Below are 17,613 nucleotides of genomic sequence, written 5' to 3' on the forward strand. Positions count from 1 at the left end.
TTATTTATCTTGAAAGGCAAATGCTTATTCATTGCATAACACTGAAAGACATGGTTACTCCTACTTCGCCCTCCCTAAACATCGCTAGATAGTTAGATGACCAATAATTCCTAACTATGTCAGTAAAGTCAGTGAAAGGATTGGTGCTGCAGAGAGAGAAGCAGCCAAGTACTTTATGTAAACTGGATGGAAGGAAACCGATGGAGGATCGAGTGTGGAGAGGTGTGAGCTGGGGAGAAGAGTTTGAGATTTATTATTGAAATTAAACATGAAAAGAAAATCTGGTCTGTCTAGATATTCGTAATTCTTAGTACTTGTAATACGCCAGATATCCTAAAGTAGTTGTCCGTATGCCTGCTTATTTATTTCAGTTTTGTGTTTATGTCTGTTTGTGTGCCAGTTTGCATGAATGTAGTTTTCCTGGCAGCAACAACGTGTGTTTGGTGTACGTGTGCATATGTACGAGTATGAATTAATTACACATTGAAAACATCTGCATTAGCGGCTTCTGCAGTCCCCGCCGCTCCAGTCGGGATGTTGGGCTCCGTCCCTTGGTGTTAGGACCACTCGGAAGACCTGCTTCTCGGACGCCTGATTGTGGTTCCCGGGGGGCCGGAGCTCCGGGAGCCTGTACCATCTCTATCTGAAGGGGAGGAGAGAAGGAAAGAGAAGGCATCCGAGCGGAGGGGTTCGGTTTCCTGCATCTGGGTGGGGGGCGGCCGGGGTGGGAGCGGGGTTCCAAGATTACACTGCAAATTCCTAACTTCAGCACCGCCTCCCGCCTGGGGAGAGGCGCGCGTCTCCTTCCGCGGCCCCCGCCCCAGCTGATGGACCCGGGCCCGTCGGGTCCATCTCCCTTCGGCTTCCAAACGAGGCGAGGGCAGGGCAGAAGGGTTCTGACAGCCCGTGGGGTGCGGTAAGGAGGAGGAGAGGGAGGAGCCGAGGAGGGGACTGGAGCGGGCAGGAGGAGGCAGGGTTTCCCCGCCTCGCGCGCAGCCCGGCTCCGCAGGCGCTGCTGGCGGCGGCGGCGGCGTCTCCAGTCTCGGCTGCGGCGGCCGCTGGTGCTCGAGCTCCGCGCGGGGAGATGCTGGCCCGCGCCGCGCCGCGCTGAGGCCGTGCGTGTGCCCGCGGCGGGGCTGCGTGCTCCGCGCAAACACGGTCCCTCCATGTGAGCTGCCAGCGACTGGAAACCCCTCTGAGTCACGCTGCCCAGTGGCGAGGGGAGCGCTTGCCCGCAGTGGCAACGGCAACTCCACCGTCCCCGGCGCGCTCCCTTTTCCTTCAGCATCCTCCTCTCTTCTGATTTTCCTCCACGTCCTTTGGTGATTTTTTTTTTTTTTTTTCCTGAGAGGGAGAGGGCGGGGTAGGTGTCCTCTCCTCTGCTCCCCCCGCCCTTTCCTTCTTGGTTTGAATTTCTTCCCCCTGGCATTTCACGGGCTCCCGGAGCAAGAGGCAGGACCCGCAGGCAGGGAAAGGAAGGCTGCGACTCCCCTGCTGCTCCAAGCCTGGCAGAACTGGAGCCCCGAGGGGGTGAGGGGAGAAGAGGAGGAGGCGGGAGGGGCTTGGCTTTTTCTTGAGGACAGCCCATCTCCTTTCGAGAACCCCACGGAGAGACGGACGGCATCTCTCCGCAGCGAGCTCTTGGAGTACCGCGAGCGGCAGGCGAAGGATGGGGGCCCGGCGCGCCGGCTGCGGGGCAGCGCTCGCGCTCTGGATTGTCGGCAGCTGCCTCTGCAGAGCCTGGACGGCGCCCTCCTCGTCCCGTAAGTAGCCCTCCCGCGGGCTCGCTCCGCGCTGGAGCCATTTGCCTGCCGCATTGATGTTCCACACCAGGGCATCAACTCCGAGGTGCATTCGCACTTCTCGCCCCCTGATTTGTGTGTGTGTCTCCGATGTCACGCACTTGCAGCCACTGCAGCAGAAAAACTCCAAACCCAGCGCTCTTGGTTTGGGGGGAGAGGGTTTTGACGCTGGTGATGGTTCTGGAAAGTTGTTTCTGGTCGTGGAGATTGGTTGGCAATGCTTGGTTAGAGTGATTAGCGCAGATAATAGCTTCTTAGGAGTTATTCTTGCACTTCGTGTGTTTGTGTAGGGGGAGTTCATTGCATTTTGCTTAGGTAGGTCAGTGAATGAAAAGTGAAGACTAGAGCAAAAATAAGTTTCTTATTTTTATTTATCGTTTTAACTTGAATGAATACGGGTTTGGGGATGAAAGAGGAGCGTATTTTGAGCAGTTTGGGCCCCTGTGGACTTCTCTTTAGCCCCCCACCCCCACCCCAACAAGTTAATGACCTTTTAGTACTTGCTTATTAAAATGGAAGACAGTGAATCCAGTATTGTAACTGAAATTGCCTTAATTCTTTGGCAATTTGAGGTAATGCAGTCTAGGAGTTGGGACAGTCAGTGCAAAACATCATTAATGCAGTAATGAACAGATTTCTTTATAGATTTTGCAGGAAAATGATACTGTTCAATACGTTTATCTCTGGGTGTTTTAGCCAACTTAAAAAAAAAAAAAGATTGCTCATGTTTTCGTTACGTTAGAAAGAATTGAAAGAGATGGAAGATTCCAGCCTTTCTCCTGCATTGCTTTAGAAGTGCAAACTGTGCTTCCAGAGAAGAAATATATGACCGCCCCTTTGGTTCTGAAAGAGTTAAACGCTAGAAAGATTGTCTCTTGCAGTCTTAGGATAATCTTCATAAGCACATACTTGTTTCTGGGAATAAGTTCTGAAAGAATAATCATGGAGATTTTAGAGTTTAAAAATAAGTTTTTTCCATTTAGGAAAAAAAGTTTAGTGTTTTCCAGAACTCATCATATGTAAAGTAGTCCTATCTCTGTTTATAAGAGCCAGGGATGCATTCATGCATCTTTGTTGATATGTTAATATTAATGGTCTTATTTCAGGATGTAAACAGTAATAAGAATAAACATTGAAATAGGACTTTGTAAGTTGTGCTAAGGAATATACTGCATAATAATATCATTTGATGACCCAATATTACTGTTTTGGCATATTTTGCCAAGTACCATATTTGCTTCTCTTTTCTTGCCTTTAAAGATAGGAAAGCCACTAAATGGCAATCTAAGTTTGTAATGAACTTGACAAAAACTTTATGGTTTTTTCACAAAATAGATTAAACCTAAAAAGGAATATATTTTAATATTTTTATGTCAGTTTTATAGATTTAGACATTTTGAAGCTATAATGTGAGGTATTAATATTTACATAAATATGTAACTATATCCTGAGAAAAGTATTCTGAGGAAATTTCAGTTTCCATTTCAAGCTTTATGACTATATGGAACTAACTGCCGCTTTTCTCAGAGAATAAACTCATTAGAAATTAAATTTACTGTATTCATTGATTGAAAACCTTAATATCCGGAGTTTTTCCTGGGTTCTATATTTCATCTTTCTGTATACTTTAATTATTACAGATCAATCTGAAATACTTGCCATGTGTCAAGAATGGCATATGTGCAGCCATTGGGGTAATATATTTTAAGAATGGAAAAGTCATTATTTCAGAAATGTATTCTTAGGTCTTCCAACTTAGAATTTGTTGAATAAGGAAGAGCAGAGACCTTTAGTTTTAAGATAGTTAATAGTTATGTTTGATTATGAAGATTTATTGATTTGGCCCTTATTCTTTATTGTTTAAAAATGTATAATGGCTTAATTAAGATGACTTTTTATTTCATTTGAATTTGAATTGTGTGACCAAAACCCAAAGTTGCCCCACATCCTGGAAATGAAGTAAATAGTAAGGATGATGCAGACTTTACTGACAAGAATGAGCTTCACATATTTGGTACTTGAAAATTAAATTATATCTTTACACATAATGAAAAATTTTATTTATATTACATGTAGCCGTGAAGAAGAATGATAGTTATATTCTTAATACTAAAAACATTCAAAGGAGAAAAAAATGGTAACTACAGGAATCTAAGATAATGAACAGCTCAACCAGGAGAGGTCATCACAAGACAAAAAGTAGCATGAAAATCTAAAAGTAACATTTTTATTTGGTACACATTTTAAAAATTATGATGACTATGCTAGAACTTTCTATCCCCAGATAACTGTTTAATATGATGGACATTTTTAGAAGATACAGTTACTATTTTTTCATTTGATATCACCATTTCAAATATATATTTACTTCTGGCTTATTTCTTCTTCTCTGTTATTGAAATGTATATAAAAGTGATGTTACACTATGTTTTTTACTTTGGACTAAAACAAACTTTAAAGAAACTCATCTCTAGGATTAAGTAGAAATAGAATCTAATTTCTTGGCGGATAGTGGAAATGAGCTGCTGCTGAGCTGATGGAATCATATAGCCTCCCTTCTTGTAAATGTGTACGTACAGGACACATAGATAAAGTTTATGTAGAATCGTTTCTCTTAGGGGGTGGCATTTATTTGAACATATTTGAAAAACCCTGACAATGCAGTTCTTAACGATGAGGAGTTTGAGCTATTATTTAATGAATTTAACTTATTCTTAAAGTATGCTAAATTTTGGCTTTAAATAGTGCTTTCTGCTAAAGGTCACTTTACATTATTTTGTGTAGCCATTAAACTATAATTTCACTATCACATTTGAGAAATGTATTTTCAATTGATCACATACTTTGCAAAAGTATGTTTTTACATTTAGAAGCATATATCAACACAAATGTCTATAAATATATGCACACACACACACACACACACATACACATATATATATATTTGGTAAAAGCCATTAAGTACATGTTATATGATGTGTAGATAGATAATATTTAATATAGGATGTATGTTATATATGTATTGTATGTAAAATATATGTATATTTGTATATTTTCCAACGTCTTTCAAGGAGTTTAACTTGCTTACAAGTTTATAGATAGGTCTTTTCATGTGCAATTATTTCAAGTAACTATTGCAACAATATCAAAACAATAGTGTATTGGTCTATTTTCTCTGTCTTCTATTCATATACCACCCTAAAAATGGTATCTTTCAAATAGTGGTTGAATTAAATGTAAAATATGTAAATAAATATAAAAGCAACTATTATTAGTTTACACTGAGCTTGAACACAGAAATGAATTTATGTTGATAAAATGAATTTAAATAAAAAAGTACTTCAGGCCAGCAAAATTCATTGGTTGATAAGAGGTAGTACATTATTTACTTAATCCAAACTAATGATAAGATAACTCTTATTTACTTGTTAGAGAGAAATCCTGATTTGATTGTTGGCACTAACATTCAGGAAACAAGAATCTTTGACTTTTCAAGTTTTCTCCTTGCTCTTCGATACATGGCAAATTTGGGTAAAAATAGGAATCCACAAATTCAGTGTAGATTTTTATTAACTTTTATACAGTTGTAAACATACAACATAGCATTTTTGGATAAGTAACATCAAAGTTGTTTGGTGTGCATCATATTTTAAAAATCACATTTCTAATATTGTTTTTCTTTTCTGATTGGTAGGACATTTCCAGTTCTGTAACTTCTCTCAGATTTTAAATGCACTTGTGTTAATTATAAATCCTTCCAGAGAAAATCTTAATAAGTCTTTAAAAGGAAACTAAGAAGTCTTCTTATCTGATGTATCCTTTTATGATTGAAACACAAAAGGAATTTGATGTACCTCCCCGGGTCTTGCTTCTCTTTTTTAAAGTAGACTTTATTTGTTGTCAGTGGTGTACAGAATAAGGAGAGACTCTAGGCTCAGAAATTCTTAATTCCAAATCTACTGCATGATTGTCTTAAAAACACTAAACATAGTATAGGGAACCAACTTCTTCATGTTGTCTGTATAGTGATTGATTTTAATGGGATGAAGAAATAAAACACGTAATTTCAAAATTTTGCCGTATCTAATCAATTTGAGAAGTGCTTTATTTTATCGTTTATTGCTATTGGCAAAGTTATACAACAGAGTACATAATAACTTAAACCACAAAGCTACAATGTTATGGAAATAAAGTGAATGCTATATTTATATCTATGTCGCTATCTGAAATTGAATGCTATCAGTATTTCTACAGAAATACATATTTTAACATGAGTAACTTTTAGAAAAATAAGGTATATTTCTATAATAATCTAATATTTGGCCATTGGAAGAAATTATGTGTTTATATTTGCCATTTTAATATGTAAGAATAATGATAAAATGATCTTTATATAGCCTTTAACTTTGCAAATGAGAAACTTAAAAGAGAATACTTCTCAACAAAGTGACCGGTTAAAACATTGGCTCTTCCCATCTCCCGGGATCCATAGAATTTGATGTGTTTTAAGTCTGACCAGAATGTTTTAATTCTGACCAACTAAAAGATGAGATGTGGAGGTGCTACTTCCTTCTCCGTCTTAATGTTTCCTTTTATGTGGAGGAAACTCCACTTGTAAGGTTCTCAGCCTCTGTCTCTGCAGTTCACTCATTCCTTCCCCTGTTAGGTAGAGTGACTTACCTATTGGGTGACTTTGAGATAAGGACCTAGCATAGCTGAGCCTGTCCTTCTTCCTTCCAGGCTGCCTGCAGAAGGTATAGATTCTACTGAAAGACATATAAGAGTAGGCTATGCTTTTCTGCAATAATTTCTGTGACGGTATGAGGAGCCTTCTGGTGCTCGGTAATTCCTATATAACTAGAAAGTCTGTTTAATTTCAGAGTTCAGGTTAATGCTTCCCACTGTTGCCACACATTTAAGCCTTGTTCTTCTGTATCAGCAATTATTATGTAAAGGGTGATATTTGCTCTCCATCTCTGACTTCGAATCTAGAACTCAGGCAGAGAACAGAGCGCTATTTATTGGACCCTGTCAAACCCAAAGATATGAAAATTGCCCTTAATAAGCTCATCTAGTATTGAACTTGGTGGTTTAGTGGTTAACATTCACTGTGTGGCCCAGATTCGTTTCCTGATCAGGGAAGCACGCCACCCATCTGTCAGTTGTCTTACTGTAGCTGCTGCATGTTGCTGTGATGCTGAAAGCTATGCCACCGGTATTTCAATGACCAGCAGGATCTCTCATGGTGGACAGGTTTCAGTAGAGCTTCTAGACTAAGACAGATGAGGAAGAAGGACCTGGCCACCCACTTCTGAAAGAACTGGCCATGAAAACCCTGTGAATAGCAGTGGAGCATTGTCTGATATAGTGCCAGAAGGTGAGAGGATGGCGCAAAAAGACTGGGCAGGGTTCCACTGAACACAGGGTCACTTGGAGTTGGAATGGACCTCATGGCACTAACCACAACAAAGTATTGAACTAAATGAACATGAAAAAAATTTTTGCATGTTTTAAAAACCGGCAACGAAATAAGACTTGTTTTTTTTCCCTTTGATATTGAGTTGGAGAATTGGACTTACTCTATGAACTCCAAGCTCTCCTGTTCACTCATGCATATTTCTTCATGGTCCTATTAGTAATATTTATTTTGGAGACACATTTAGAATACCATTTCTTTATCTATGGTCAATTACAATATAGTCTTAAACGCATCCTGGTTACGGACTTTAGTGACTCCATGTTCAGTTGAGTCATCCCTTTAAGTATCAGGTGAATTTGACATGCCTTGAGTGGGTAGTTACTTCATGTCCGTGTTCCTTCTGCACGATCGTGAAGAGTTAAATGTTTTGGATTAATTATTCTAAAAAAATGGTGTCGTTTGCACTTTGAAAACAAGTCGATAATTTCCTCAATTGTAAATTTTGAAAAAGAGCTTGTTAAACTCTTATTTAGTTCGTTTTGGGGTTAGGCTATTCATAATAACAGCTTGAAGTAACTGATTTTTTTATAGCACTCCAGATTTTAAAACCTCCCCTGATAGTAGGAAATCTCGAAAAAAAGATGTGTTAGTTGGCTCTGAGTTTGCTTGCTGAAGATATATTTTTGGAATACTGTAAAAGTGCTGAAGAAATACAGAAGAACTCCTGAGGGCTATATTCTGCATTTTCCTTATGATTTAAGTTGGTTTGAAATATCCTCATAAACGTGCGTGGTGACGTATTCTTTAATGTTTTCACGTTTAGGAAGGAGGTAAAATTAATTCCTGAGAATACATACTTTTACGAGGAAAAATTATACCCAAACCTATGTAAGGTTCTTTTTCCCTTTTCTAATACATTTGTGTCGTACTCTGCGCTGGGGTGGTGGTCTCGGTGGCCTGCGAATGTGTGTCATGGAAAATGGCAGTTGGGGTGTGAGCTTCGCCGCGTCAGGTTCGCTGAATCTGTGTTGTGTGGTGCAGCTACGTTGGAATCGAGTTAGATAAATTGCTCATTTCTATGCATTACACGTCGTGTTGAAAAAAGTATGTTAAAAGAAACATTTTTCCTTGATTCCTAATTTTCTAATAACTACTATACAGCTATGTCACTCAATTACAGTATCATTTGAAAGGAATACATGGAAAAAGTAAATAGATACACTCTGAATTAATAAAAAAAGCTCAGTATATGGTGAAATATCATGATTTCCCAAAGAAAATAATACATTTGCTTCTAAGAACATTCTCTTAAAATGAAAGGTACTTATTGTCACTTGTAAATCATATTAACTCAAATGGTTATTTCGAGCTAACAGAAAACATATGTTCATTATGTTGTATCACTCTGTTAGCTCATTTTACTAGGCAGTCACGTCTTACTTAAGGGAAATCATTTTATTAAGCAAGCTTATCTGTAAATATTTACTTTCATATACCTTATATATCTTTTTCAGATATTTGGCAAAATATAACTACATGAAAAACTAGAAGAACTACATGAAAAAATTTCAGCCTAATTTTGTTACATGGCAAAATTTTAGCATATTTTAGGAGTATCGTTTGTTTAAAATTTGTTCATTACACCTTAACAATGGCCTATTCTGCGTTACTTAATTGCTAATAAATTGTAATTCAAAATTTATAGATTAATGTAGTGTATTTGAAATACTTTTAGTTCAAACAAACGTATCTGGAAAACCATATAGAAACAGTTTTTTCAGTTGATAAAATGAATATACTATTAGGTTAATGTTTTTAACGCCAACCAGTCTAAGAACGTGTGATCCAGATTTTATCCCCCCCATATGCCCACGGCCACTAAAACACATGCGGTTGGTACCACAATCAAGGCAAATGCTGCTCTCTCTCATGGCACTTTTTCTCAGTGAGTCTGATTATGGCCACAAGAATCAAATCCTTCTCAACACAATGTACCAGGCAACCGCATATGATCTCATCAGATTTGATCTATAAAATAAAACTTTATCTTTTACTCATGCTATATATAATACCATTACCAGAAGTTTTTCAGCTAACTTTTGTTAGTGATAAATTACACTCATTGTTGCTTAAATCACTTGATGAATATTAAATGTTCTCATATGAAAAGAATATTTAGAAGAATGTATGGTTGCCTTATAGTAGAAGAGGTTTTTAATGGTGTTGATGAAATATCCAAGACTGAAATTTCATCAGACTTCATGCATGTCTGTAGTATATGTGAGTTTTATTCAAATAACCTTTACCTGAACGTTTATCATGTCTTATGGCTAGTAGTTTAAAGCAGATGCTAATGTTGTCTATTGTGTTTTTTGGCTGTCTGGGATATGGAATTAAGAATAACAGTTTTATTGTGTCAGTTGACAGAGGTAGTACTGTGTTAAAAATATCAGTGTGTCATAATTGGATATTTGCATTGCTTCCACTATTAAGAATGCAAAAATAAACAGCCTCATTCAGATATTTATATAGTGATGTGTTTAATTTTCTGGAATTGGTGCCAAAGACTGGGATGCTCGATCAAAGAGGATATATGCTTTTTCTTTAATAAATGTTTTCTAATTGAGTTCCACAAATTTGTAATGACTTATGTCTTCAGCACCAATCAATGAGTGTCCTTTTCCAGAACTCCACGCAGCGGTAGACATTATTATACTTTAAAATTTTTTTGCCAATTGATATGAAGAGCCAATATTTGTTGAGTGTTGACTTCAGATCAGGCGCTACTCCCTACATGCAGTAACTCATTTAGTCCTTACAAGAGTGCTTCAGTTTGCAGATGAGAAAGCTGAGGCAGACAGAGAAGTTAGGTAGCTTGCCCAGGCCACCCGTGTGACCTGTGTCTACAGCCTGTGCTCTTAACAATGGCACCGCAGACTGAGTGTGAAATAGTATGTGATGAATTTCCAGTTCTCTGGATACTAGTGAGTTTCAGCTTGCATCTAGGCAATATTTTAAGAGTCAACTAACTGCTTATATAGAGGTATAGGGGAAAAAACCTGTTATCTTAATGTTTCTTTTTGTTTACTTGTTCTTTAATCAACTTGTCCTATATTCTGATGACTTAAAAAGTATATTTGTAAACAGGAAAAATATATATTTGACATAAACAGAGGAAGACAGCTTATTTCAATGGTAATAACATTAAATAATAATACATACGATGTCATTTATGTTCTTCCTCTTCATAATACACTGATTTTTACAATGTAATTCTATCTTTTGGGTACTATTAGCATGTGTTTAATAGTCATCTTTATTTAAAGCTATGAAAAATACTTGTTAAAATGTTTTGTCAGTTATAACTAAAAGCTGTTTTAAACTTGCTCTCAGGAAATTTTGCAGTCTGTATGCAACACTGTAAATATTATTGCCATTGCTAAGGTTCAAAGATGATACCCATGTAATCTGTAAGCACTGTTTTGAGTATCAGTTTTGTGTAATGTCTAAACCATAAAGCTTTTCTTGAGAGTCTTCTTGAGAGGAAAACTTCTTCTTTCGCTTTAATGGCAGTGGGAAAATATTTGTCTAAAATATATTTGTCAGTTCTAATGCTTAACTATTTCTCCTATCTGCTCCCTGCTCTCCATTCCCATCATCGCAGCTCTAGTGAAGATTTTCGGCGGTTCCCTCCAGGCGATAATTTAGTAGCCTTCTGGTTTCTAATATTTCTCCTCTAGTTTGTCATCCATATCTAGGCCAGAAATAGTTTTCTAAAACACAAATCTTGTCCTAGTACTCCACTTCTCTGGTTCTTGCCTGTCCCTTTGATGTAATCTCCCCCAACTCAACATTTGCACCCCATAACCTAACCCTGCTGAAATCCTTGCAGTTTCTCCAATTCAGTGTGCTTTTTCCAGTCATGTTTCTTCCATGCCTCCTTACATTCTGTTCTTTCCTTGTGGAATGCCTTCTCCTGTTTTGTCTAGGCTGATTCAGAGGAAGCTTGTTTGTGGTCCAACCTTAGAACTTTGGAGCACATTGAAGGTACCGTCACCTCTCTGTGGTGATTTGGTCTAATCACAGGCAAAATACTGGGAAGATAAGTAATTTCTTTGCTATCTGGACTTCCAAGGAATAGAGTGATGGCAAATAATGCAAGTCCCCTTCAATTATCTGATGTTAGAATGAAAAATTGCCCAATTGCTGACAATAGAAGGAAGGCAAGAAATATGTTTTTAAAGGATAGAACACAGACACTTTTTGTCATACTTTATACATGAATATTAATTGATCATTTCAAGGGAAGTAATGAAACCATGCTGTGAAAAGTCTACTGCTTCTCCATCCCTTTCCCTACATGGCTCTATTTTGCAGTATTTTCTGTACTTCAGTTAAGCCATGTGATTGGTCAGACTCCTTAAAAGCCAAGCGTGACTGCCCTTTCCAAAGCGTATTGTTCCAAAGACATACCTGTAATCTGTATGCAAATGAAAGACAGATGTCAACAAAATAATGAATGTGCCTAACAGGTACTTTAAATAGAGTGCTTAAGATGTCAAAAAATCTTGCAAATGATAGAGGTAGTTGCAGAGAAACTTGATAATTATATATATTTACTGTATAACAATCTGGCATGTTAGTTGATATTGTCAAAGTTGATATGGAAGGTCAGTGAATTTCATTTTGATTTCTATTGTAACAAAAATATCCTTTGATAAGTACAAAAAATGAGCACTTACATTCTATTTGTTTATATTTTAAATTCACGCTCTTCATCTCTACATTTGAAACTTTTTCGTGCTGCATCTCAACCTTACACTATCCTCTAGCCTGGAAGGTCCTTGCCTTTTCAAAGCCTGCCAATCCAGCAAAGCCTGTTTCAAATTCTATACTCTTTACAGTGATTCCCCAGGCTCTGCCTACTGATAACACAAGTTACTCCCTTTTCTCTTAGCCCACAATTTGCGTAGTCAGAGCCTACATTTTGTTCTTAAGTTAATAGATAAAAGGGTGTGGTTGTATCAAAGGAAGTAGACTTCAGTAAGCATGTTCTGTCACATTAGGCACTGTACTAGTTGCATTGAATTTATTGTATAAAATTAGTAAATTATCACTCTGCTGAAATACTCAAAGCATAAGGATGCTCAGAAAACTTAAGACTCCCCGGTTTCATTTCTATACAGTTCTTATTTTTATCAAGTTCTCCCTTATACTGTCACAAAATCTACATCCTTACAAATTCTGGCCTTTCGTTATAGTTGGGCTTTTAAGCTGATAAAAGTTTAATATTTACCCAATATTCTACTGCCATAAAATATTGGGAGGCACATATCATAAAGCCTAATTAAATATAATTTTAATATTTAGTCACTCTTTTCATAGATAGCTAATTAATATCTCAAAGATGAATACATCCATTAAGAGAAACGTTCCGATTTACTTGTACTTATATCCTCCAAATTGTCTATAACATTTCTAGGTACATAAGTACTGTTAAATAGATATAATTGAATTGAATTGAAATGGGTTAGTACTGGAAGTTCTGCGTATATATTGTGCATATAGCTAGATTGTAGCAATGAGTACAGATTTCTTTTCTTAGTTGTATTTTTATAGCTAGAAGCATTGTAATAAGAAGTAATATAATTTTAATTTTTATACTATATTAGTCATAAAGTTTGTCTGTTAAGTAGTAATACTCATATTATAAAAATACTGCCTTAAAACTGACATGTCTATATGAATCAAAAAAGAAAAATGAAATAGATAAGTATTTCAGAAGACTGTCCTTCAAGAGTAACAGAGCTATTAAGAGGGCCAGCGTGGTGGGCTAGTGATTAAGTTCACGTGCTCCGCTTTAGCAGTCTGGGGTTTGCAGGTTCAGATCCCGGGCATAGACCTAGCACCGCTGGTCAAGCCATGCTGTGGCGGCATCCCACATAAAATAGAGAAAGCTTGGCACAGATGTTAACTCGTGATAATCTTCCTCAAGCAAAAAGAGGAAGACATTTGGCAACAGATGTTAGCTCAGGGCCAGTCTTCCTGTTACACACAAGAAAAGTAACAGGGCTATTAAAAATTATTTTAAAGGGCAGTTTTACACCTATTTGCAGAAAGTGAAAGGCAACATATCCATGAATTTCAATTTATCTTCTATTCTTTGCCCAAATGTATTAGGAAAATATTAACTGCAGTTTGACTAGTCTTCATGAAAACATGGTTTATTGGTACATAATTACTGTATATAATGAAGCATTTTAGTTTTACAATGATATAATCACCCAAATATAAACTTTGGAAATGAAAATGTGTTGTTACTTCACATTTTTAGATTATAGGTGGCAAAATTAAAGTAACATATCCACTTTCAAAAAGAGATTTCGGAATCTTGTCAATAAAAATTATATCGTTTCTTCTATCAAACTGGCTTCAATAGGGCTTTTTGTAAAAGGCTTTCAGAGCTGTTGTTTGTTCACTATCTGTCTATAATTATAGTATTTAGAGCGTCTCATACTGTGTTTGTTTCTACATATTGAACTTTCAAATGATGAATACACAAATGGCAGAGCCAAAGATGAGCCTTGCTAGTGACTGAAGTGCTGGCTCCCTGGAGTTGCCCTGTGACACTGTTACCTAAGAAACAGTTAAAGAGGGACTACTCAGAAACATGCGTTGAAGATTGGCGTGTTTTGAAAAAATTAGGGACCTAGGCCTGGAGCTAAAATTATTTCTCATTATTTTATTTATGATTCCCTTTATAAGCTTCCATATACCACACTCCATTCATAAAATTTTAGTAGAAAAAAATTGCCATTTAATAATGTTTCTATAAGTCACCCGTCCTATTTATGGTTTCTTACTTCTTATTTCAAAATTACTTTAACTGTCCTTTTTGTAATATTTGACTTTAGTAAGTTACCTTATGTCACCCTTTTATTTATTAGGCATGATAAAATTTAAATTTAAATTATTCAGTTATCTCAGCCAGTCCAGAGGTAAGTTCATCAGTGGGTGACTAAGGAAATCCATTATGACATTTTAGCTGGAACCTAAAGAGTAAGAAGAAACTAGTCAAGAAGAGAGGAGGGGAAGACTGCTTCAAGCAGAAGAGGACAACTGTGCAATTCTGACATTGTCCAAGTTTGGACCTCACTCTGATGAGGAGAATTTCGTGATTTCAGAATAAGGCTTTTATAAAACATGTAATGAAAGGAAAGTTTTGAATGAGTAAATGACACTGTTTAGTAGTTTAACAGCAAACAGAGAGAACATAAATCTTCACTGGTTGGAAATATAAACATTTATTATCTTTAATAGGAGAATAATATATGTTTTATGAGTCTTGGTAAAAATAAACATTAAGAAAACTTTATGCTTGGGGCTGGCCCAGTGGCACAGTGGTTAAGTGCACACGTTCAGCTTTGGCGGCCCGGGGTTCACCGGTTCAGATCCGGGGTGCAGACATGGCACCACTTGGCAAGCCATGCTGTGGTAGGCATCCCACATATAAAGTAGAGGAAGATGGGCACAGATGTTAGCTCAGGGCCAGTATTCCTCAGCAAAAACAGGAGGATTGGCGGCAGTTAGCTCAGGGCTAATCTTCCTCAAAAAAAAAAAGAAAGAAAGAAAGAAAAGAAAACCTTATGCTCTATGAATGAACTTGACCATCTGCCCAATGAATTTATGACAGAGGAGCCAAGAATATACAATTGAGAAGGATGATTTCGTCAATAAATAGTATTGGGAAAACTGGACAGCCACATGCAAAAGCATGAAACTGACCACTATCTTATACCATACATAAAAATTAACTTAAAATTAAAGACTTGAATGTGAAACCTGAAACTATAAAACTCCTAGAAGAAAACATAGGTGGTAAACTCCCTCACATTGGTCTTGGTGATGTTGTTTTTGGATCTGACACCAAAAGCAAAGGCAACAAAAGCGAAAATAAATAAGTGGGACTACATCAAACTAAAAAGCTTCTGCACAGCAAAGGAAGCCATCAGCAAAAAGAAAAGCCAACCTACTGAATGGGAGAAAATATTTGAAAATAATATATCTGAAAAGGGGCTAATATCTAAAATATATAAAGAACTCTTACAACTGAATTGCAGAAAAACAACCAACCTATTAAAAAATGATCAGAAGATTTGAACAGACATTTTTCCAAAGAAGACGTACAGCTGGCCAACAGGTACATGAAAGATGCTCAACATCGCTAATCATCAGGGAAATGCAAATCAATACCACAGTGAGATATCAGCTCACACCTGCTAGAATGGATGTTATCAAAAAGATGAGAAACAACAGCTGTTGGAGAGGATGTGGAGAAAAGGGAACCCTTTTGTATTGTGTTGGTGGGAATGTAAATTGGTGCAGCCATTATGGAAAACAGTATGGATGTTCCTCAAAATACTAAAAGTAGAATTACCAGATGATCCAGCAATTCCACTTCTGAGTATTTATTTGAAGAAAACGAAAACACTAATTTGAAAAGATATATGCACCCCCATGTCCATTGTAGCATTATTTATAATTGCCAAGATACGGAGACAAGCTAAGTCTCCATCGATAGATTAATGGATAAAGAAGTCATGATATATATGTGTGTGTATATATATATATATATATATATATATGTATGTGTATGTAATGGAATTTATTCAACCATAAAAGAGAATGAAATCTTGCCATTTGCAACAACATGGAGGGACCACCTCGAGGCCATTATGCTAAGTGAAATACATCAGACAGAGAAAGACAAATACTCTATCATCTCACTTATATGTGGAATCTAAATAAAATAAAATTTAAAAACCAAGCACATAGATACAGAGAACAGATAGCTGGCTGCCAGAGTGGGGGGCGGGGGGGGGGGAGGGGGCGTGTTACATGGATGAAGGAGGTGAAAAGGTACAGACTTCGAGTTATAAAGTCATGGGGGTATAATGTACAGCTTGGTGACTCTAGTTAATAATACTGTGTTACATAGGTGAAAGTTGCTAAGAGAGTAGATTTTGAAACTTTCACAAGAAAAAAGTTTTGTAACTATATGTGATAATGGATGTTAACTAGACATTACAGTGATCATTTCACAATATATACAAATATTGAATCCTTATGTTGTAAAGCTGAAACTAATATAATATAAAGTTATATGTCAATTATACCTCAATAAAGAAAAGAAAATTTTACATTCTGTGAATGAACTTGACTCTCCGCTAAGTTGGCTATCTAGAATAAAAAGCATATAAATTTCTGTACATAGAATGCACATTATAGATTTGGGTTTAGGGTGGGTGGAGATAAGTTGTAGTTTTTTTTTTAAACTTGCCATTTAAAAGTATCTTCAGTCTTTAAAATACTTTGGAAAATTTTATCTGCTTCTGTTTTGCTTTGTTTGGCTTTCTGTAGGTGTCCTTAATTGACTATATGAACTAAAAGTAGTTAGACTCTACCTTGGTTCCATCTAAAACGGTAAATTTGGTTAGGCAGACTTCACTGAAGCAAACGATCAGAATACTATATATGAGTGTTTTATGTATGTGTGTATGTATTTACTTATTTATTCACCACCCATGAGTTATAGATACTAGGGGTCTTCTCTATGGCAGGGTTCCCAACTCTATATCTATGGCAAGATGTCTCCATTGTCAAAGCTAATCTCCATAAAGGTGTGAAATAAATAGTCCTTTACTGTGAATGGGGCTCTCATCCTAGGCTCCTAAAATAAAGATCACTATAGTTTAATGTTCTATAGTCATTACTGAAAATTAGTTTTATATTGATTACCTGCCAAAATGTATTGACATTGATTTAGTAAAAGTGTTAATTTTTTAAAAAGAATCTACATATTCTTTTGGAAAAGTAACTGGTGGTTATTAGCACAGACTTTCATGTCAAAAATACTGAATTTGGTTGTTGGCTCTGTTCCTCAGTGACCATGGACAAATAATCAAGACTTTTGAGCCCCAGATTTCTAATATTTAAAATGATGAAATAATAGTACCTGCGTGAAGCCTTGCTGTAAGGATTAAATGCAGAATGTGTAGTGATGGGCACATGATGGTAGATTAATTTAGTAATTTTTTTGTTATTTTTGAATACATTAAATACTATACAGTTTCTATGAGTATAACACTAGACTAAACTTTACAAACGTTGCAAAATCATTTGTAATTGCCTCAGACAGTTACTTCATAATTTAGTTGGGAAACAAGACTTATTTGGAATAAGTAGCAAAGATAAGATCAGCATATTTTTAATTTCCACATAATACCACATGTAAATGGTCAAAAAATGAGACAATATAGTTCAAATATATTAAGAAAGACAATTGAAGGAAGTAATGCATATATCATCTATATTAATTGAATTTATAATTTG

At 36.6% G+C, this 17,613-nt stretch overlaps 2 protein-coding genes across 2 annotated transcripts in view; one reads left to right on the plus strand and one right to left on the minus strand.

The window, feature by feature from the left end:
- Nucleotides 1–472: 472 nt before the first annotated feature.
- On the minus strand, nucleotides 473–1,624 carry LOC138923700 (WAS/WASL-interacting protein family member 3-like). The gene has a single exon (XM_070264309.1). The coding sequence runs from the start codon at nucleotides 1,622–1,624 to the stop codon at nucleotides 473–475; it is 1,152 nt and encodes a 383-aa protein (XP_070120410.1).
- CNTNAP2 (contactin associated protein 2) overlaps nucleotides 528–17,613 on the plus strand; it is a 1,879,249-nt gene continuing 1,862,163 nt past the window's right edge. The window contains exon 1 of the mRNA XM_070265133.1: nucleotides 528–1,763. Coding sequence (XP_070121234.1) covers nucleotides 1,670–1,763 — 94 coding nt within the window. The 5' untranslated portion in view covers nucleotides 528–1,669. The remainder of the gene's footprint in view (nucleotides 1,764–17,613) is intronic.

Source organism: Equus caballus, chromosome 4, assembly GCF_041296265.1.
Source record: "Equus caballus isolate H_3958 breed thoroughbred chromosome 4, TB-T2T, whole genome shotgun sequence".
NCBI lineage: Eukaryota > Metazoa > Chordata > Mammalia > Perissodactyla > Equidae > Equus > Equus caballus.

Bases quoted from the DNA above. Each gene is read 5' to 3' on its own strand.
- LOC138923700 (XM_070264309.1), bottom strand. From the start codon at position 1,624: ATGCCGTCCGTCTCTCCGTGGGGTTCTCGAAAGGAGATGGGCTGTCCT.